At 40.1% G+C, this 23,399-nt stretch overlaps 2 protein-coding genes across 3 annotated transcripts in view; both read left to right on the forward strand.

Moving 5' to 3' along the window:
• Window positions 1-23,399, forward strand: part of LOC105300842 (N-acetyllactosaminide beta-1,6-N-acetylglucosaminyl-transferase) — an 82,873-nt gene that overhangs the window by 24,100 nt on the left and 35,374 nt on the right. Inside the window, exon 1 of one of the 2 annotated variants that reach the window (XM_011373226.2) lies at window positions 19,105-20,410. The exons of the other annotated variant lie outside the window; for it this stretch is intronic. Within the exon in view, the coding sequence (XP_011371528.1) occupies window positions 19,492-20,410 (919 nt within the window). The 5' untranslated portion in view covers window positions 19,105-19,491. Of the gene's footprint in view, window positions 1-19,104; window positions 20,411-23,399 lie in introns of those variants that run through there. 2 annotated transcript variants of the gene reach the window in all.
• On the forward strand, window positions 27-1,508 carry LOC105300843 (N-acetyllactosaminide beta-1,6-N-acetylglucosaminyl-transferase). The gene has a single exon (XM_011373227.2). The coding sequence runs from the start codon at window positions 582-584 to the stop codon at window positions 1,506-1,508; it is 927 nt and encodes a 308-aa protein (XP_011371529.1). The 5' UTR covers window positions 27-581.

A 23,399-nucleotide genomic window follows, 5' to 3' on the forward strand; every position in this document is an offset into this window, starting at 1 on the left:
TTATATCCCGTGGCTTGTACTGGGAATGTCGAGGGACCAGGTCGTGGATCATTGCCATGAGCAACAAGACGGGGGTGAGTGCCGCAGCCTGTCGGATGACTAGCAGGAAACACATGCCTGCCAGAACACATCATTTCAACTTTGGCTTTCACTGTACTAATTCCCTGAACGGCAATAACAAGAAGGGGAGTGGGGGGAAACATGGGAAATGAAAGAAAAGAGATCTGAGAAACTAAATCTGCAGGGGAAAAGCAGTTACCAGAGTTTAAGTGAAACAGCTCACAGATGCAAGCAGGGAGGTAGAGGGAGGAGAAAAGGCTGGGCTTAAGCAACCTGCTACTGGGATTTAGACAAAGGCGGGTTGAGAGACAGAGAACAAGGCGGGATCAGTTGCTAATATCAGCATGGGGACAGAGCCAGCAGCTGGACTCCCAGCATGAAACTGAATAAATTCACAGCGTCTCCTTCAGGGTAGGAATCACTGGAGTATGTACCAAAATAAGAACTCAGAGAAAAAAAGTAAGTTTGGGAAAGGACTTAACAGATTTTCACGGTCTTTGAAATCTCGCTCCTCTTGAGGCATGTCTTCATCGATGCGTTACCTCTTTATATTTTCTGTCTCTTGTGTAATCATTTTTATCGTGTTCTACGTGTTCAGTTTTGGGGGAGAGCAAAGCTTCCAGAGGCTGAATAATTCAGAAACTTTGATGTTGACTCAAGTTTGCACATCCTTTATCAAAGGCAAAACACCTTTCCTGTGGAGAAACAAACTAACAATATATGAGAAGTCTTCTTGCAAAGAATACCTGACCCAAAGCCACTATATCACAAGCCCCTTATCTAAAGAAGAAGCTGAATTTCCTTTGGCATATATAATGGTCATCCATCACAATTTTGATACTTTTGCAAGGCTCTTCAGAGCTATTTACATGCCTCAGAACGTCTACTGCATTCATGTGGATGAAAAAGCAACAATTGAATTTAAACATGCAGTGGAGCAGTTATTGAGCTGCTTCTCAAATGCTTTCCTGGCTTCCAAGATGGAGCCAGTCGTGTATGGTGGGATTTCCAGGCTCCAGGCTGACCTGAACTGCGTCAGAGATCTTGTGGCCTCAGAGATCCCGTGGAAGTACGCCATCAACACCTGTGGGCAAGATTTCCCCCTGAAGACCAACAAGGAAATAGTTCAGTATCTGAAAGGGTTTAAAGGGAAAAACATTACCCCAGGGGTGCTGCCCCCAGCTCATGCAATTGGACGGACTAAATACGTCCACCGAGAGCACCTGGGAAAAGAGCTTTCTTATGTGATAAGAACCACAGTTCTGAAACCTCCTCCTCCCCATAATCTCACCATTTACTTTGGCTCTGCATATGTTGCTCTATCAAGAGAGTTTACCACCTTTGTTCTGCATGACCCACGGGCTGTTGATTTGCTCCAGTGGTCCAAAGACACATTCAGTCCTGATGAACATTTCTGGGTGACGCTCAATAGGATTCCAGGTATGTGAAATTCCATATTGCACGTGATGGCAATGTGCCATAGTTGAAAGGGCTTTTTGAGAGCCTACTCTTTTTTATTTGAAGTGGAAGATGAAAACTGAAATATATAGTTCTCACCCTAATTCTTTCTAAGTGCAAAATGATGTTTTGGGGTTTTTTAAATGTGATAGTATGATATTCTAGCACAGCCAAATAATACCTTTCAGTGGATTTGCTTTGCAGTTCATCATGTTCTTTTGCATTTATCATCTTATTAAATCTTTCCCACAATAGATGTTATTGTTCTCAATCCCTGCTAGAGTTCCTTCTTTCTTCCAAATGTGTCAAACTTGCTCTTACCTCAGAACTTTTGCCTTAGCCATTCTCCTGCCTACCCCTAGACCCTCACAGCTCCTTCTATCAGCCAGATGTCATCTGAGCTGACTGACCACCCCACCCTGTTTTTCCTTCAATCACCATCTGGAATTATCATATTAACTTATTTGTATGCGTTTGTTCTTGGCCTCCTCTGCATTAGCTCAACGAAGTCGGACCATTTTCTCTCTTGTTAATTGCTGTATCTTCAATGCTTAAAACACTTAGTAAATGTCTGATAAGTGTATTTTAGGTGAGTGAATGAATGATGAATGGCAAATCATGAGGCTTTACTATGGCACCACAGCTGTCTCCCTAAGACCAAGTGAGCTGAGAAATATTTGGACTCGCGCATGTACCATATCATAGATGTAGAGTTTATATTATACATAAATGTATACTTTATCTATTTATATTATAATATGTTTAAATATATTATGTTAAGTATAATATATTTATGTTATATAAATATATTTTATATATACACATTTATGTATTTACTTCAGGTAAATAATGAGATTCTACTGGAGAAGCTCCTTTTTTTTCCATCAGAACATTTCTACCTTTACTAATGGACTAGATCCATTATTTTTAAAACTATTAAAAAAACACGATAGGATTTCTTCTGAAGGAAATAGCACGCTGTGGACTCCGTGGAAAACACAAAGCAGATTTCTGACGAACCCGACAGCATTATTACAGCAGAGAAAAGCGATCATTGTTCTGGTGGTTGGGGGGCCGCCAGGTTGGAAACACTGGTAGGTGCTCTCAGGCTGCAGGGCAGGGCCCGCTGGGCGATAAACACGCCGGCATTCTCTGGAAAATACTGTGTTTGGGTTCTGAATCCCAGGGTGACCGGCCTGGGGAATAGGGCTGGCTCTTGTCCTGTGCATTCTCTCTTTCCTGACCTCTCTCGCCCTATGGCCACCATGTTTTCACCTTTTATCTGTTGTTTCCATCATTAGTGTATAATTTGGGAGCATTAGGTACTTAGAGGCTGATTTTCATAGTTAAATGTATAATATATATGTATATTTTCACTATTCCCTTAAAATTTATAAAAGTTTAGTTCTAGCCATGTGATTCCTTAGATATCGTACTGAGATTAAGGCATTTCCTAACTTAGAAAAGCCTGAATTGTTGGTTTGAAAAAAAAAAAAAAAAAGAGAGAAACCTGGGTTTTGTTTAATGTCTGTGGTTACTTTGACGGAAGGACGGTCAGTATAATCAACATCAAACCAGAGTAAGAAAATCAAGGGAAGAAAGAAAGTTTCATCTCCCTTTTTTTCCCTTGGCCCCCTTCTCCTTTCCAGCCCTAGTCAAACAGACAATGTGAGAGACCTCGAATAATATCTAAATAGGCACAGGAGAGAAAACTATTTTTACTATAGGTTTATGGTGTGGCACACTGGCTTCTGCCCTGTCACAGCAACTGTATGACCCTACGTAAATCACGTAACCTCTTGGGACCTCAAATCTCCTAGCTAAAAAGTGAATGCACAAGTACTATACATGTTTTTCTTTGCAGAAGATGCAATGCCCAGAATCACATAAACACCCATATCGTGGCTATGGGAATTCATAGAAAGGTGGGAATGCTGGTGGTGAGTCTGGACTCCGATTTTCCCATTAGCTCTGGTGAATACATTCCATTTCCTTTGTAGAAAATCGGAGGTGAGAGCTCTGCCAAGAAAGCATCTCTCCAGGGAGGCAGGTGAGCCATGTCAGGGGGCTGTCAGGTCTGATTCTGCAGGGCAAGACTTTCAGGCTAACATGACATTTCCTGGGGCTTTGCCGCCTTCCTTTCTTAGACTCTGGATGGCATCCTGGTTCAGGGAGATAGCAAAAGGATATCCTCCTTGCAAGTTGGCCCTTCCTGAGTTACAAATGATTAAAAGAAAATAATTCATCAAACACTATAGTCTCGGTGCTGGCTATCTCATCTTCAAAGGCAACGTAAAATTTAATCATACACTCGAGTAACTCCAGTGGTTTTATACTTGGCATTCTTTGTGATTTAAGATTTGGTGTGTGAACCTGCTTCTTTATTACCAAACTGAAACCATATCGGTTCTTCTATTTTCAATGTTATGTTTTTAGGGGAAAAGTTCTGCAGTTAATACAGCATAAACATATTTTTTGCAAATGTGCAAGTCCAGAGAGTGCTCTTCCTTCCCTTCCTCAAGGTTTCCTTCTGTCTTTCTCCTAAACATCCTCAAGCATTTTCATTAGAAAGAACTTGCACAGGCATTTTAGTTTCCCCCAAACACTCACAAGAGTGGTATGACTAAGAAAATGATTGGTACCTTATAATGAGATATCAGGAAAAAAAAGTGAAAATAGTTTAAAATTGGCGAGACTCAATAGAAAGGATATTCATAGAGGTAGCACTGAATCACATATCTTCACACTTTTTTTTTTTTTAATGTCTTTCTATTGAGAAAATGGCTTCTCTCTTGGTTTTCAATCCTTAGGCTTTTCCTATACTGCATTAGAAACAAAAATGATGGGGCCAGAAAAAGTCCATTGGCGGCTTCAGTCTCAATACTTCTTCTGGGGAGGCCAGGCAGAGTGGCTGTGACTCATGTACAGACAGATTGTCTAGACCTCTCCCTCTCGACATATTCTCAAAGGAAACTGTCCAGGAGCACAAATTTCTTTGACTTACACTACAGAACATCAGGCTCTGCTAGCAGTACCGCACCCCAAATTCTGGTGCACACTTATATTTTCTAATTTCTCAGATCTTTATCATTGCTACTATATGTCACCTTAAGAAAAGCCCATTTTCTCTAGCTTTTCTGGTTATTCCTTTGCCATTTTCTTTTACTTACCCGCCCCAGGGAGGAGTGCCAGAGGCCACTTAGATTTTTGCTTTAAATCTTGTCAAATTGTTTAGCATCTGCAGAAGCTGTTGCTGGTCTAGTTTTTTTCTCAGTCCATTCCTATGGCTAGATTATCCTCTTGTCCCATTTCAGGGCAAGTCTATCTCTAATGAAAAGGCAAAGCTGCTACATGCTTTGGCTTCGACTACTTTTTTTCTCTCAGTGCATAAATTTGTTCTTTTGAATTTTTGCTCATGCATTACTCTGACCTTTCTCATGCCATGATGTTATTCTTCCATAAGAATGTTTTCATTTATTTGCTTTGCTTCCTTTTTTCATTTTGTATACATTTTTTTCAGAACTCCTTTGTGAAATAAATTCTCTCAACCTTGGAGTGACCACATGATCACATTTCCTCATTTTTCAATTCTAAAAATAGCATGTTTCCTACTTCAATTTATTTTGCTTTTTTAACTTGAAGTTTTATTTATATGTGCACATTCTTTGAGAGTAAGTGACAGAAACGAAACCCAAAGTTGCTTAAACAGAAACAAGAACTTACCGAGTCATAGAATTAAGCTGTTCAAGGAGCGGCTCCAAATAAAGCTGGATCAAGAGTTAGAGCAATATATTCAGGACACTTGTCAGGCTTTCTCTCTGTGGGGAGACCAACCATCCCTAATTGTTCAGGTCTGAGGGTGAGTCCTGGGAATGGGCCTTTCAGTACTAAAACAAAGAATGTCCCAGAAAACTGAGGCATGTTCTCCCACATAGTATCAGAGATGGTCAGAAGTATCTCCTGGTGTTTGGTTCTGACAGCTGGTACTCCTGAGGGGAAAGAAAGTCTTTTGCCTAATAGTTCCAGCAACAGCACAGGGAAGTCTTCAGATTGGTTCTGCTTGGTCTAAATTGCTATCCCTAAACAAAGCAGGGGTAGGAGGAATACTGACTAGACTTTCTTGGGCTGCTTTCCCACAGTCGAGCTAGAGGTTAGGGACAGGCTATGGTGGAGGATGGTTCCTTAGAGTGATGCTAGGCAGACAAAAAGCACAGGCTCACTGTAAGATGGTTCCTTGTTTTGCAGGCAGAGTTATTTTGACCATCTTCACAGGATATCAGAGGAGCAAGATTTAATGCAATATAAAGCTTTAAGCACTTGAGCTATTTTAACTTGGAGAATACTAATTAAATTACCTCTGTGGAAGTATGATCTTATAAGCATACCGCATTTCCCTCATAAAACCATTTTCAATAATGTTCCTTTATTATATTTGGATAGTACTCGGTTTGCAAAATATTTCTTACACATTAGCTTTTTTAATCCTCATAAGAACCCTCTAAGAGGAAGACTATTGTTCCCATTTTGCAGATGAGAAAATTTAAGATTAAAATATGTGACTTGTCCAAAGACAAATATTACATATATCTAGCAATAAATAAGAATAAAAAGAAACATCTAGGAAGAACAAAGACTTATGTTATACATTTAGATTAAACTGAACCTAATTTTACAAACTCTTCATTTAATTATGGCAATGCAACTGTTCAGAAGATAAAACTTAACTGATTTTAAGTCTTATTAAGCTTATAGAATGATTATATAATTGAACCTACCCAAGAATGTTCCCTCTTGTTCCTTATGTTATCTCAATATTTAGCCCATTTCCCAGAACTTTTGTTTTTTTCATGTGAACAGAAGGTACAGGAAATACTAAGAAACGAATGTTTACTGAATATCTGCCTCGGGTCTGCATTATCTCAGTGTAACCTTCACAGGAATTTTGTCTGGTTGGTACTTAAATCCACATTTTACAAATATGAAGATGAGATCGGGTTGAGTAATGTCCTCTACTCCAAAAACAGAAAGCACAGTAAAGGAGAGAGTGTGGTCAGCGGGCACCTCAAATTCTGTACTTTCAGAACTCAGCTCATGTGCCCCTGAATTTAACACAATCCTCTGTTATCTCTCTCAGTCCTGCAGGCTGGCTTCTCCCTGTGCTAATTTTCACCACCTTGATTTCTGTCAATTTTCCTATCCCTGGAGCTCAGGTTCCAGAGTTGGAGAGAAACAAGGTTGGAGCCTTAGCCCTTCCATCACGAGCCATGTGTGGCCCGACGTTTGTAAAGCTCTGTCTTAGAGTAGTCACGTGGCATTGATGTTGAAAGCATGGATCCTGGAGGCAGACTGCTTGAATTTGAATATCCATTCCACCATTTACAAGCTGTAGGAGCTTAGACAAGTTATCTAAATTTGGGGGCCTCAGTTTCCCACCTACAAAATAGAGAAAATAATAATATTTATATGAAATATGTAAGATTTAAGGGAGTTGGACCAGTACCTGGCACATATTTTAAATGTTAGATTTTATCATTGTTGTTATTGTTATTATTATCATTCGATAAATATTTATTAAGCACTAGATGCTGTATTAGGTACTGGGATATAATAATAATAAGACAAATAAGGGCCCTTCGGTCATGGAATATATATTCTAGAAGCGGCAGACAGATAATAAAAAGTAGACAGATAAGGTAATTAGAAATTACGATAAGCGCTATGAAGAAAATGTAGGCTGGAAAAAAAAGAAGAAAATGCAGGCTGATACAGGAAGGGACCTACTTTAAATGGAGTGAATTAAGGAAGGCTTTTTGGTGAAAGTAGCACATGAACTGCATCTCCTATATGAGAACAAGTCAGCCATGCACTTGAGAAAGAGGATCTAGATCTGGCAAAGTTCCTGAGGTGAGCAAGAGCTCTCTGTGTTCAGGAGCCATAAAGGCAGCCCTTGTGGCTGTGGCTGAGTGAGCGAGAGTGAGGGCTAGACTTTGCATTGAGGTGAGCAAGGTCCTTGTGTGACATGACCTGGCAGCACCCCTTTCATAAGGTTATTGGCAAAAGCAGCAAGACAATGCGTGCAAGTGTTTGGCCTAGTGCTGGGTGCAGAGTAAACAGTCAATAAACTGGATCTGGCTACCAGCCTCCTCTCCATTTCTGGTCTGCCATCTATCTCTCTTCATCTCTCTCCTACGACAGTCTAATTTCCTTTTAACCACTTCCCCTGACTCCATTCTCAACCTGCTTAAACCCATTCTCTACAGTAACAAGATCTTTATAAAAATGCACCTTGATTACATGATCACATCTCTCTCCTTCTTAGGAAACTTCTATGGATTCCTATTATGTCCAGCACAACGTCCAAACACTGGGCACAGGGAACTCATTGTGATCTGGCCCCGTGGCCTTTCCAGCACCTTCTCTCACTATGAACTCCAGCTCTACTGTATGGCTTGTGGGTCCCAAATGTGACCCTTCCACCCTCCCTGCCATGTCAGTCCTTCTGCCAAATGCTCTGGAATGCTCTTCTTCCTTCCTTACTCACCTAGTTGATAATGTGCTTTGCTTTTAAGATTCAGACTAGAGTTACATTCTTTAAAAAGCTTTTCCTAAATTTTGCTCCTGTGGACTCACTCCTCCTGTATCTATTCTTAGTCTTGCAGTGCCACGTTTGGGTTCCCAGTAATCTTCTAGACTGAGCTTCAAGGGTAGAACCTGTACCTGCTCATTTTTGTTTTCCCATAGCACAACCCCCGATACATGAGCAATGCTCAGTACAATGGGATCTTGGCTTGTATTATTTTAACTTACACAAACTCCACTACACACACACACACACACACACACACACACACACACACACACACACACACTATGTGTAAGTTTAAAGGGTTTCGGCCATCATGCCCTGCCCTCGATTCCATCCAGTGACTGTGGGGTCCAGAGTGAGCGTGAAGTGGATTCCTCTCATTCCCATGTTGGGACTTGGCTCCCATGGATCACTAATGTAAAGATACAGTGTACATCTCATAACATAGCACCTCGGCTTGAGCTCACTACTTCATCTGGTGCTCATTTGAAGAACCACCATCTGGACTATGATTAAAGGGAAAATCGGCCATGTTGGAAATTTGGAGACTCTGTGTCATTTTAATGTGGCACATTCCCAAGGGATTTCTCCAGAGGAATTTTGACTGTATGTTGTTTTCTTTTACATACTGACTTTGCAATCTAACCTGTGTTGAACTTCTAGAACAGCTAGTAATTGGCAAAGTCAGTGCACAAATTCAGATTGTTTTACTTTTCTAATCCAGAATTCTGTCCCTTATCCACATGCAATGTATAGAATCGCTCTTTTCTAAAAGTTGTTTTTATTTAGAAAGGCAGATAGGATCAAAGTGCTACGAAGAGATAATTACCAAAGACTGAAGCCCTGGAACAACAGTCTGTCATAAAACTTTGACTCTGTCACAGGACTTTCAGCTATGACTTCCAGCATTGTGAAAAGGCTATCCTGTTGCCAAATGTGCAAAAGGGCATTGCTTTTATAATCCCTCTTTGAGAAACTTGTAGTTAAATGGATAATTCTGTCCTTTTCATACTCTTGGTTACCAACTATTTAATTGAGACTTAGATAACAGTTGATTTTAGAGCCACTATTCTCAGAGAAATTCAGAATGAGGTAAATTTAAGTTTCCAGTGAACATCTTTAGTTTGCTTTTGGGCCCTTACTGTTCTTCCTCCTTTTGTGATCTCATTTACGTCCACAGTTCAGCCCCATTTTTGTAGTTATGACTGACAACCCTCCATCATGCTCCCAGGCCCTCTCTCACATTTCTTCCCACCTTTTGGATATCTCTTCCTGAGGTTCCTCCTGGCACCCGCTGACATGCTTCCCCATCCACCTCCCTACTCCCCACTAACACCGTTCTTCAGAGCTTCCCTGACCTGCCACCACTGCCATTCTCCAAGTTAGCCAACTTCTCTTAATCGGGCCCCTATGTCTAATCAGCACATTCTGCACATTCTGTGATAGGCTTCGAGTGAGTGTCACTCTCCCTGTTCCTGTCGCTACCGCTCTAACTCCTGCCCATTGTGCTTCTCAAGTAGATTGTTAGACCCTTCCTTCTCAGTGGTCTTTCTGGCCCCGGTCTCTCTATTCAACCCATTCTAACACTCTCGACACACATTTCTTCTTAAGGCATAGCTCTAAGAATAACTTCTCTATCCCAAAAGTTTCGATGAGTTTCAACAGCTTACTGAATTATTCATTATAAACATCTCAACATGGCATGTTGGATATCAGCATATCCCTATTAGATATCACCTCAATATCACCCTACTATTGGTTCCCATTACTGCTTTCCCTGAAAGGAACACTCCAGAAAAAACACCATGCCTTGTATTCTTGTCTTTGGTAATTTTCTACATGTTGTTTTCTTTACTTGGGCCAATCTTCTCCATCTCTCCCATTTATATAATGACATTAATGGGTCTGCATTCAATGGCTTGTTATTTAGGAAGATTTTCCAGATCTTTTTTTCTCAATTGTACACCCTGGTAAACTTTTGTTGTAACTCCTTTATGCATTCTTTAATCTTCTTTGCATTATAATGATGAATGTAAATATCATGTTACCCTGACTAGATTATAAGTTCTTTGGGATCTTTTATATTTTTAGCAGCCCAGTAGGATAAGAATATTTATTAAATTGAGTCAGATGGAAATAATATTTAATATGCCCGTCAGCACTGCTGCCCAGTCAGCTGCAAATCATCACCTCCTCCACCACCACCCGCATCACCACACACACAGCCTAGGTTACCATGCCAAATCCTGAAGGCTCAGCTTCAGCATCTTCCAGCCATGTTCAGTTTTTCCAAGACATTTCTTGAAGTTCTTTCTGCTTCTGGTCAATAGCAATGGGACTGTTCTCTCTTCCTCAGTTTTTCCAAAGCATCTGGTTCATCTCAGGAATGCCTCTCAAAGCCAAGCTTATTTTGGGGGTAGCATCAGCTCATGCCAGACTGTGCTTCACTCTGAGGCCCACTATCCATGAACTTACCAAATTGGTGTCTGATCTCACACCAAAGAAGTAAAAAGAATAGCCCAACAGCAGAGGCCCCTGCTTTAAAAAACAATTTGAATTTTTATAAGGCTGCTTCTTTGATGGAATTAATCTATCGTTTGGTGAAGCAAACGACCCTGCTAAGATTTTTGGTGATTTTTTTTCCTGAGTCTCGGAGCGGATAATTTGCAATCTTTGAAAGTTAAATCTAAAGCTAAATCTAAAGCAGTAAGTAATATTAATTACTTCCTAAGTAATCATTTCTTAATGCGTTTTCTCAATGCCAGAGCCACTTAACAAACCTCTCTTTCTCTCGTCTTTTGACTCATACAGTATGTAACATTCTTTTTTGAGATGATTTTAAACAAAACTATAAGTGGCAGAAAGTTTTCCCCAAATATATTTACCCTATATCTATTTCAGGGCCACATTTTCAGAGATGAATATATGATACCCATTCCCCATAATCTTTCTCTTCAGCCAGATTAAAATGTCAGAACATAACTATGAACATATCAGAGGATAAAACTATCATCATTACTAAGCAAGCTAGAGACAGTCAGATCAACCTGATACAATTAGCTTCCTACCATGTCAGTCCCCTCTTCTAGTTATTTCCTCTTTAGCCACCCCTTCCTAAGCCCTAATCCTCAAATAATTTCTTTTTCATTGAAATTCTTTAACTCTTTCCTCAGTTTAAGTTAGGGCTTCTTCTTTGAGTTTCTTGTGGTTCTACAGGATGAAAGCCCTCCTGCCTAGAACTCCAAGTGCCCACCTATGACTCATGGGGAAACCGCCTATCCTGGACTCTGAGGTCCTGTCTTCTGGACCTCAGGTCTCCTGGAAAGGCTAAACACCTCCCCGTCTGGTTTCTACTCTCTTGAGACTTAGGTTTGTCTGAGCTAATTGCTCTTCACTTCACTTTCAAGCCTTCTGGTTTATCTCTGATCAATAAGCCGACTACATTTTGGATTTTCCCCTGCACTTACTCAACCTAAACATAACTTTTTAGTGCAGCTTTCCTAAAAAACAGCCTCCTTTTTATTCTGTGCAGAAGGCTATAGTAATCACAGCATCTAGAGCTGAAAGGAGCCTTAAAGAACATCTAGTTCCAATCCTAAAATCATATGAATTTGGAAATCGAGACTCAGAGAGCTGAAACAGCTGGTTGATTATGCTGTTCTGTAAAATGAGTTAACATTTTCTGGCTTCATTGCCCATTTATTACAGATGTTAAAATAAGCACTTCCATTCATAAGACCCCATATTTTTCAATTAGTCCCCCATTTACAGAAAGAGGATGTGGTGTTACATGTGGTGTTGGGGGTGGGGCACAGGGATTTTAGATACAGTTAACATTGTAATAACACAAACTTATTTTCCTTTTAGTTTCTCCTATCATTATATTGGTTGTTACTAAGGTATTCTTATATCCACTGGGCAACATCTGTGTAGTTAGAATGGTTTAAGTGAATTCTTTTAGGTTTACCGTAGAGCTATCCCACAAATGTTAATCATTTTGTCCCCATGCCTCAGTGGTTTGGGGGAGGGTCATGTGGAGTTTTCATGCACTACGGTTTGCAGACTTTTTATGATCTGCAGGCTCCCCCAACTCAGATCAATGGTTTAAACATTTGCTTTCCTTTCATATTAATCTGTTATTGAATCCCCTCTAGTCAGTCTATCTTTCAGCAAAGAGTGGGTAAGACCAATGGTATCTAGGGTGACCAGTTTGTCCTGGTTTGTCCAGGACTTTCCCATTTTTAGCACTGAAAATCTTATGTCCTGGGGAATCCTTCAGTCCTTGGCAAACTGGGATAGTTGGTCACCCTAAGTCCTACCACTACATATTCCTGCCCAGAGAAGGATGGAGGAGTAGTGCCCTAGATATTTATGTCCCACAGAACAGTACTGATCAATAAAATGTAAAAAAAAAAAAAAAAAATGAGAACCAAAACCATTCAGTTATGTAGGTTACAACACACTGAAGACACATTGAAGGGTAGTGCTCAAAACTACACTATCGGCCATGAGGGCCCTAACCAAAGCAGACCAGGACTGAATCTATTCTATTTATAACAATGTTCCTATTGTTTTTGCAGAGGAAAAAATAGAGTTTAAGGATGTCATCTAAAAGGATGAATTGGTAAATATAAAACTTGAATCTAAAGCCACTTTTAGCGGGAAAATCAAAGATTTTCTTCTACTAAGTACAAGCACAGGACACATCTCAGTGGCAAATTTGTTCTAGCTTTAATTTCTAGCAAAGCAGAAGAAATGTCTGCTTTTTGGGATTTATCTAAGCACTCTGCCCTAATAAACTGTCTAAATTCAAGTAAATGACAGTTTCTTTGGGAAAGAAGCTAGTATGACAGTGGATTGAATAAACTGAAAGTGAGCCAAGAATTTAATAGGGCTATTAAAATTAGAAGTTGGAGGAAACCACTGCCTATCTCTATTTCAAGACTATTTTGTTTTCATTTATTTGACAATGTTCAAAGACAAAGGGTGTCTTCAAGATACACATCTCTGCCAGCAGCTGAATTATAAAATACCTTCTCTTAGTGGAAATACCATACCTTCACCTCGCAACGTTCAAAAATATAACATTCAAAAATATGGAAGTGGAGAAATTTGGAGGTATTTGGTATGAGAAGGGTATCAGAAAAATATCCAGATTTGAACAGACCTTGGACATTCCTTTCCTCAAGAATTTGTAATTTGCAAGCAGAGAAAAGTTGCACAGAAAAACAAAGGTAACCTATTATTTTCCTGGAAACTTAATGGAATACAGCCAAAGGTAAAATTTTTGTTTGTGTTTGTTTGTTTTTGGTCAATTAGAGTTAAAGTTGGGCAATTAACCACAGGAGGGAAAGAATGTGCCACCTCTAGGAGGCTGTGAGGAAAGTGCCAAAACGTAGAGTGATCCTGAAAGAATGGAATAAGCTGGGTGGCAGCATGAGGAGTCAGAGAGGGAGAAGACTCGGAGGCTTCCTCATCACATTTACTTTCCACCGCTTGGGTAGACTGGAAACTACTCCTTTTTAAAAATTGGGAAACTAAGGTTCAGTGATCCCAAGAAACTTTCTCAGGGTCACGTAGTAAACAGCACAGCCAGATTGGCTGGTTCTCCGAAGAGGTGACCACATCAGGTGCAGTTTGAAAGAACAGGTTCAAGAGGCTGCAGTTGGGAATGAAGGGCAGTCCCTCATTCTGGGGTGGGGAGAGGCAGGACAGGCCGACGCTGCCAATGAGAGGGATGGCCTGGAGGCCTCCTGCCTGGACTTTGGGATCTTTCCAGCACAGAATGATCCCCTAAGCACGGCTGGTTTATTTTATTTTATTTTTATTAAATTTATTGGGGTGACATTGGTCAATAAAATTATATAGGTTTCAAGTATACAATTCTATAATACATCATCTGTATATTGCATTGTGTGCGCACTGCCCAAAGTCAGATCTTCTTCCATCACCACATATTGACCCCCTTTACCTTTTTCTACCTTCCCTCCAAGCTCCCCCGCTTCCCTCTAGTAACCACCATACTGTTGTCTGTGTCTATGAGTTTTTCTTTGTTTGTCTTCTCTGTTCATTTGTTGCTTTCAGTTTTATATCCCACATATGAGTGAAATCATATGGTTCTTGACTTTTTTCACCTGACTTATTTCGCTTAGCATGATAATCTCGAGATCCATTTATGTTGTCACAAATGGCAGTATTTCGTTTTTCCTTATGGCTGAGTAGAATTCCATTGTCTATATGTACCACACCTTCTTAATCCAATCATCAAAGGACACTTTGGTTGTTTCCATGTCTTGGCCGCTGTAAATAATGAAGCACAGCTGTTCTTCACTAAACCTAGTTAAGAAGGTGGATGAAGTGTTTAGAGTCCTAGATAAGTCGTTTGGCAACACAGAGAGAGATGCCTTAAGATTTATTGAATCCTTTCTATGTACAAGGCATTGTTCTAATATCTTTTTATGTACTAACCTATTTAAGAGGTCAGTGTTCTTATGATCTCTGTTTCATAGAAGACACCCACGCATACATTCTAGGGTTCTTCCCTATGACCCAAATGGTTATATAAGAATGATCAACATAATTATTTCCCCTCATTTCACATTTCTTCATCGGAAAAAAACAGAAATTATAGGTTATTGCAAAGATGTCAGTATTGCAAAATTTAGGCCTGGAGGAACATGATTATAATCTAGAACAGAAATCAGCAAGCTACATACAGCCATGGGCTAAATCTGGCCTATTTTTCTACTACCTGAAAGCTAAGAATGATTTTACAATTTTAAATGGTTGAAAAAATTCAAAAGTGGACTATTTCATGACAAAAAATGATATGACAATGATATATTAATACCAATAAAGTTTTAGCAGGACATATTGTTATGGCTGCTTTCATGCTACAGTATGAGAGTTGAATGGTTGCCTCAGAAACCAAATGACCCACAAGCCTAAAATAGTTACTACCTGGCCCTTTTACAGAAGAAGTGCTAAATCCTGATGTAGAATCATGGTAACACATATTTGTTACCATCTTTTAGGAAAAAACTTTTTGTCATAATTGTGCATTTTGTTCACAAAATGGTTTATTTTTTAAAAAGCTATTTGAAATAAACACTTCATAAATGCCTTTTTAAACAGAATATGCAGAATATACGTAGAAGAAATTTGTTCATACATTTCTATTTCTATTTCACTAAATATTAGGACTCCGCTTGCTTTCAGAGGTATGGTTGGCCCAAAGTTTGAACTGATGGTCAGTCTTCAAGCTCTTTCATAGATGTTAACTTATTTGATAATTAAAAATACTAGAGGTATTGGTCGACAATAATAAAATGGTTATTGAGCTGTACAAATGCCAGTTATCTTTTCATTGAATAATCTGGCCCTGATCTGCTTTTGGAGTTTTTCTTGAGCCTACTTCATTCTCTGTACATCACCTATTGCTGACAACAGGGTGCCGAATCTACTAGTTCTACCTCCCTCTTCTAATTTGCGACTTCTTACCTGCTCAAGTCTGAGAAAGTATGTTAAGAGTGTGCCTATACTAAGAGTTAACAGGCGAAGCCTCAAGAGGTGTTTAACCCTTTGATGTTTAAAGCAAAGATGATAAAACTGACATCCTGAGGGATGGACTCGTGTCTTAAAAAATTTGTTAATTACTTGATAACATTTAAAGAGTTTGGGAACTTTTTAAAAAATAAAATTTAGATTTCTCACTTCTCTTGAAATAGAAGAAGAGCTGGCAGCATCGGTCCTATAGTATGATCCAGTGTGAATTAATCACTGGCATTGAGAGGGAGCTGCTTGCTTTTGGTGGGGCACACGTTCTTTACCAGTGTCCCCACCCTCCCTGCACATCCATGACATCTTGGCCTTGTGTTAATTGCCACTTGTGAACTCATTAGCCCTGTTTTTCCTTTCCTACAACCAGCTTCACGTACTTATTTCACTTACCTGCCTGTACACATTTGAGTGTGTGAATCCAACCTACAACATGTGATCATTGTTTGGGTTGCTGAGAGATCTTTTCTCATTTACTTGCTGTGTCTTGTTTGTGGCCAAAGTGTTTGACGTTGCCAGATTGACGCAACCAAAGACTTAGATGAGGAGCAGAATGGTGTAAAGTTGATAAAGATGAGAGGACGCCTCAAAAGCATTGCCTTGATTCAGTAGCCAATAATTACTCCAAGAGAAGCAATCTGAGGTAGAGGAGAACTACGAGGACTTGGGAACAAGTCAGGCCAGGATTTCAACCCTGCCTCTGCAAGAACCAGCATTTGCTTTTGCCTGTGCTGGCCCAGCTGGGGTGGAAGCACAGCTCAAGTAAGGTTAACAAGAACTAATGGACTGTGAGGGGAAAAAAGATTCCACTGTGTTCTCAGAAAGCCCCCAGATAGCTGAGCCCTTAGTTTGGTGTCGAGCTGAGCTTACTAAGTATTCTTAGCTGTTGTCCTTGTGCTTTCTCCTTGTTCGTGATGATGAAGGTTATCCTGGAGCAGAGAGAAGCATGGAGTGAATACAAAATGTCCAGTTGATGACAGATTTCAATATGTTAAGCAACTAAAGTGAATAGAGCAGATATAATGTCCTGGTTGGAGGTTAATAACTTAGACCGCCCAATTATTTGCTGGAAGACAGTGCCTGCTCATTTATCACAAATGAACAGGAGGCAAAACAAACCTCCTGTTGGGCCAATTGCTGAAAAGGCATCACATTCTAATCTCAGGCTGTTCATTTAAACCATTGTAAATAAAGCAGGTAGAAGTGTTTTGTGTTGTTGTTGTTGTTTGTTTTTTTGGATACTGCTGTCCTGAACTATAAGTCACGATATACCCATCTACAGTTCGCTTTGACTAAATAATGTTCAAAGTCTTGTCGAGTTTGCTTTGCATCGGCATTCCACCAGAGCTCCCTATTGTAGGATAAAGGCTCAAGGCAAAGAGAGGGAGAGAAACCCGACCAAAACTGCACGTTGCCTCCTATTCCCTCTCTCCCTTCCCCACTTCTGCTCTCCACAAGTCCTGCCGACAACGTATTTTGCAGAAAAGAGTACGGTTCCAGTAAGAATTAAGGGAAGTGACGGCATCAATGCTTCCCTTTTTGTATTCAGTGCTTTTATTCAGTGCTTCCCTTTTGATAGCCACATTCTTATTATTCCCCTCACCCCAAGATGAAGAGGAATAGTGAGGAGGAAGAAAAAGAGTAGAACTCAACCTCTGCTTTTTGAGTGGGAATAACCCATTTCAACCCATTTGAAAGCCTTAAAAGGGTAAATATTTTTCTTCTCCATTACTAAAAACAGAAATAAAAATATCCGTTTATTAACAGAGTCAGAAATGTCAGATATTTTTCAAAAGAGAAACAACAAAAATTGTTAATGCTTATTGAACGTGTATGAACATATACATAAACCCTAAACAAGAGTTATCTCATTTAACATTCTTAACCATGTGAAATAGTAACCACTGTTATTTTCTATCTTGTAGACAAAGAACATGGTGCTTAAAGAGGCCAAGTAACCTTACCCTGGTCACACAGCTGGTCAGTGACCAGTTTGGATTTAAAACCAATTAGACTGGCTCCAGCATCTGGACTAGGGAACTACAGAATTAAGGCTCTGGCTTCTATTTAGCTGAATGACTTTGAAAAAAATATTTTTTTTATTGGCTTTAGTTTCCTCATCTATAAAATAAAAGGTTGTGTTAGGTGATCTTCAAGATCCCTGGCAACTCTTTGGGTCTATCTCCAAATCAGTATCCATCACATCTATGCTGCCGTTACCATTCATTCATCCAGGGAACTATAGGAAGATAAGAGGTGGCATGACATAAGAAAGGGCAGGAAGTTTGCTGCATCATATACCAGATGTTTTCCTAACAGGAACAGCTGCTCCAGTTGCCCAGCATGCCCAGACAAGGAGGATAGCTGGGTGACTATGGGAATGAGATGGGAGCAAGCTACTTTCAGCACACTCACCGTGGTTGCTGTGGTTTATCTTTTAGTTGGACTGGTTACTTTCCCCCAGAAGCATCCTTACCATCTACATCAATCTGCAAATGCATTCCACATTTGCTAAGAGGTCGAGGCACCTGGCATACCTGAGCTATGAGAACCCCTGTAAAGTGACCAGATCTGTCGGGCTTCTTTTCCTGGCTCCTCTGAATTTCACTGATTGATACTTCCAGGAATTTTACTGCAGCCCAGAAGCCTTTGTTCTTTCTTCAGAGTAAGGAAGTGGGAGAGGACATTGGGTGGGAAGTAGAATCCTTTGAGTTCTGTGAAATGACCTCAAATCTCAAGCTGTCAGGCTTATCAAGAGGCCCAGTGTCTAGTCACTCCACACATTGTAGATGATAATGATTTCAACAGCTCAAGTTATCTGAAGCTCTGTGTGAAACAGGAACCAACTTTTGCTCTCTGGGAACAATGACTATCACCTTTCTCTCTGGAGTGCAAACTAAGGTGTGTTTATTTCATTTATGTCATCTGCACCAACCCTTCAATGCTAAGAGTCACGTCTAAGTCCCTTGCACCCTCATCCCAGTCCCCCAAGAGTGTACTTCTTATTTCTTTTCATAGCCTGCACATACATAGAGATGCTATGTAACACCACCAGAAAGAGATTTAATCCAGGAAATCTCTCACCACCAGACTTTTGCTGCTGATAATCTTGGCAACTTAGACATGTTGCAAATGCATTTTTCTTTATCTGTGTCTGTATGTGCTCAGAGGGAGAGATAACACTGAAATGAAAAGCGGTGGCAGAGAAACAGGAAGAACCATAAAGAGCAATCGTCCTAAATGCTGTGGTTTCCAAATACTGCTAGCAAGTTGCCAGGCCGATACGAAAAAGTAGAACCACTTATTCTAAAAGGGAAGGGGAAAGCGTGAGAATGGAAGGGAGATCAGATCGGAATAGATTGGCTGGAATGGGGGTGGGGTGAAGCAAGAGAAACAGCCCCAGTGAAAAGGACCCGTCATTCCATTCCAAAACGTAATTTGCTAAGATCCACCACTTGCGTTTCACATGCAAATGAGAAGGGCTTTCCGAAGGCTGGGCTGGGCTGGGCTGGGCTGGGCTGGCCTGGGCTGAGCGATGAGCGCTGTGCTCTGCGCTCTGCTGGCTGACGGGATTCCGCGCTCCGGGCCTGAGACCCGCGCGTGTTAGAGAACCATGTCCTCTCTCGCCACCGCCAAGAAGGATGGACATGACACTGAAGCAGAAAATAAATGAGGATTAAAGGACTCGGGGAAAGGAAGCCCGCTTGAGAAGCTGTCGAAAGTCAAGACTGGCAAAGGAATTTCATTCAACCTCTTCACTCTTGTAGTTTCAGGGACTGATCATTTCTGAATCCCTGGAGAGAGATTCCTTCCCCAAGGAAGTGAAAATAATGAACTTTTGGAAGTATTACCTTTTTGCTTTTATTGTGCTCGGTGTGGTTATTTTTTTTGTACATTACAATAGCCAATTAAACCTGCCAAAAAGGAAGCTGAATAGTTCCAGTGAAAGGTATTCTGGAATACACGCCTGTAAGGACGCATTAGGAGGTAAGTCAACTTTTTTGTGGGAGAAGATATTGACATCGCCTTTGGGAGGTGTCCCTTGCAAGGACTACCTGATCCAGAATCACTACATCACAAGCCCCCTCTCAGAAGAAGAAGTGGCATTCCCCTTGGCCTATGTCATGGTCATCCATAAGGACTTTGATACTTTTGAAAGGCTCTTCAGGGCTATCTACATGCCCCAAAATGTCTACTGTGTTCATGTGGATGAGAAAGCCACAGCTGAGTTTAAGAAATCTGTGTGGCAGTTACTGAGTTGCTTCCAAAATGCTTTTATTGCTTCAAAGATAGAGCCTGTGGTTTATGCAGGAATCTCCAGGCTCCAGGCTGACCTGAACTGCCTGAAAGACCTGGTAGCCTCGGAGATCCCGTGGAAGTACGCCATCAACACCTGTGGGCAAGATTTCCCCCTGAAAACCAACAAGGAAATAATTCAGTATCTGAAAGGATTTAAAGGGAAAAACATTACCCCAGGGGTGCTGCCCCCAGCTCATGCAATTGGACGAACTAAATACGTCCACCGAGAGCACCTGGGCAAAGATGGCTCTTTTGTGAAAAATACTAATATTTTGAAAACCTCACCTCCACATCAGCTGACCATCTACTTTGGCACTGCCTATGTGGCCCTTACCAGAGAGTTTGTCAACTTTGTCTTCCATGACAAAAGGGCCATTGATTTACTACACTGGTCAAAAGATACCTACAGTCCTGATGAACATTTCTGGGTGACACTTAATAGGATTCCAGGTAGGTACCAATTTCCAGTACCATTTTTTTCCTGTTCGAATATTGAATTTGCTACCATTCAACTCCTTTAGAGAACTGACTCCTTTGAAATTATTTGAAAAAAGTTTTTTAATGCTTAGAAAACTATTAGTCTGGTTGCTTCTTAGTGACAGTTTGATGCCAGCTCTGTTGTCTTATAACTATGTGCAATATAGTGATCTAAGAAAAATTCTGACCCACAGGAGCTCTGGCAAAACTACCTTGATCGTATATCACATGGTTACTGTCTTTCAGTTCAGTCTTTTGAATGAATGTTTTCTGTAGTCCTCAATAAGCACGGCTACAATGTAAGAGTTGAAATAGGTAGTATTTCATTCAGAGGATGTTACACAGTATTACACTGATGCTCAGTCATTGCTCAAAGCTCATGGGGCTGTTTTTAGAATCCTTGAATTCTCTTTGGATAATTCACAAATTATCACTCCAGCTTAAATGTCTCTAGTCTATGACCTGGACAAATACCCAGGTCTCAACTGACTTGGTTGAGTAAATCTAGTCTGATATTTTATTGCCTAGAAGAATGAGTAACAATGAAACATAACATACAGAGAGAGATTCCAGCTGGAGTGGATCCAAAGTAAATTCCCAATTTTAAAGTCACAGATTTTTATTAGAAATTCCAGTTTGTAGCCTCTTGTGTTTATATGCTTTTCTATTGTTTATGATAATTTAGGAATTGGTCTAATGTATGCCAGGCAACTGAAGGCAATAAAATTATTATTAATAACAATAAAAACAATGACAACAATAGCAGCAGCACCAAACTCCCTCTTTGATTCAAGACTGAGTTTCTTTTCAAAATTCTGTTTCCCATATGTTGTCTGAGATTACCTGCGTAATCTGCACACCTCTTCCCAGTAATGTTCCAGTACAGTAGTTCCCACTATTATACCAGCACTGTGGATATCAGCCCTGTGTGAGGGTGGCCCTATGTCTGCCATTCTTGAAATAACTCCCTGCTCTTATGTGTAGTAAATATTACTGTTAACACATTTGAGTGCTGTTTGAAACTCCCTTCTTATCCAAAAGTCACATTCACAGCAGTTATTAGGCGCCCAAGAATTCAGCATTCCTAAGAGCTAAGCTAGAGTGGTAGTCACAGAAATCTATTTAGAGAAAGAGGCAGAACGAGGGCTGGCAAGGTGACCGGGGACAGAGACATATGCTGCTATCCTTTGAGCAGTTTATTTTCAGACATACTAAATTGTCAGATTACAAACTCGTAGGAGGGGGAGTGAACCAATACTTATAGTGTGGTGAATATTCATCCTTATTTTTTAGAAATAACTATTTAAAACATGTAAATATTCTACATGTGCCATCCGATATTTTTTGTTGATGTGCCAGATATGTTATATTCTACATCATTTCTTTAATTATGAGAAATAATCGTTGTTATCCTAATGCACAGGTAAAGAAAAAAAGGCTTAGAGGTATATGAAGTAATATGCTCATCTTCACACAGCTTGTTTAAGGCAAAGCTTGGACCTGATCCTAGATTTGTGTGGCCTGAGATTTGAACTTTTTCTCTTGCACCAGGAAGAGAAAGAATAATCCTTTCTTCTTTCCTGTATCTCTAAAGCAAATCCCCTGCAGAATCCCAGAAAAGAGAAAGGATAGAAGGTGGGGGAAAATGAGGAGGGCAGTGAAAGTAAGCTCCACCTTACCACTTTTAGCTGGAAATAAGGTTAGCAGTGTGTGTGTGTGTGTGTGTGTGTGTGTGTGTGTGTGTGCACGCGCGCACGCGTGCGTGTGTTGGAAGACAGTGAGCGTGCTGAGGCTTAGTGGGCTGCTGCGCTAGTTTGACTCACAGGAAGGTGTCCTTGCTGGAACTGATCACCACACCCCACACGAGCTCCTGTGCCAGCTTCCTCAGTCCCATCTGGAACAGGCGTTGGTCTGGCTCATGCAGTGTGTTGAGGACTTTGTCTTCACACAGCATAGACAAAAAGTTTTCAGGAGAAAAAAAAAGACTATTTTGACATTGATATTTTCAGCAATCAACAAATATTATTATTTAGCTCTTTGTGATACTAAGCACTGTTCTGTGTACTGAGGGTACCTCTGTAAGAAGACAGACATGATTCTTGGAATTTAAGTTTCAGGATTTGAATGGTTGAGTATGAAATTTAATGACTATTTAGTATATTGGGCAGATTTCAGTATAATTTTAGTATATTGGGCTAATTACCCCACGTTGCAACCCCTCAAAAAAAAATGTTTCCGCCCCCATATATCTGTTCCTATTTTTAAAAAATATTTTAAAGTTAGCATTTTTAAAAAACAGAAAATACATTTATAAGGTTCAAAATTTTTTAATTTTTACTCCATCAGTGACTAATATTATTGCTTTCTTATACATCCCTCCAGAGATATTTGATTAAGTTTATAGACAATAAAACTAATTAAACATGTAGAATATAGTACATATATATATATTTTTTAAAGTTCACTACAAAAATACACAGAAAAAGACAAGTGGTCCTTATTTTAAACACTGTTGTCTGTAAGTGAGAAAAAAAAATACCACAAGATGTGCTATTTTATTTAAATAGATCATATGCAGACATTTAGGGGGTTAATTTTAAAAGCTCTACTTTTCTCTTATTTTGAAAATTTTTTTATTCTAGACCCCAGGAATTTTGTGGGACAAAGGCACCAGGGAACTTTTGCTTCCTGGAGTCCAACAGCAGTGAACTTTCAGATAGGCTGGGAGAACACCGGTTGCTCCCTTGCTTAAAGCTTTACAGTGGTTTTCATTATCCTGAGGGTCAGATTGAAGCTCTTAGTGTGGCATGGCCTCCATGACCTGACTCCCCTCCCCCCCACTTCCCCACCCCATCTCTCTACCCTCATTTCTTTTTACATGATACCTCATACTTAATGTTCCAACAACTCCTTGGCTCTACACGCTTCTGCAACTTTCACCTGATTTTTTTTTTTTTTTTTT

This window comes from Pteropus vampyrus, unplaced genomic scaffold (genome assembly GCF_000151845.1).
Source record: "Pteropus vampyrus isolate Shadow unplaced genomic scaffold, Pvam_2.0 Scaffold221, whole genome shotgun sequence".
Classification (NCBI taxonomy): Eukaryota; Metazoa; Chordata; class Mammalia; order Chiroptera; family Pteropodidae; genus Pteropus; species Pteropus vampyrus.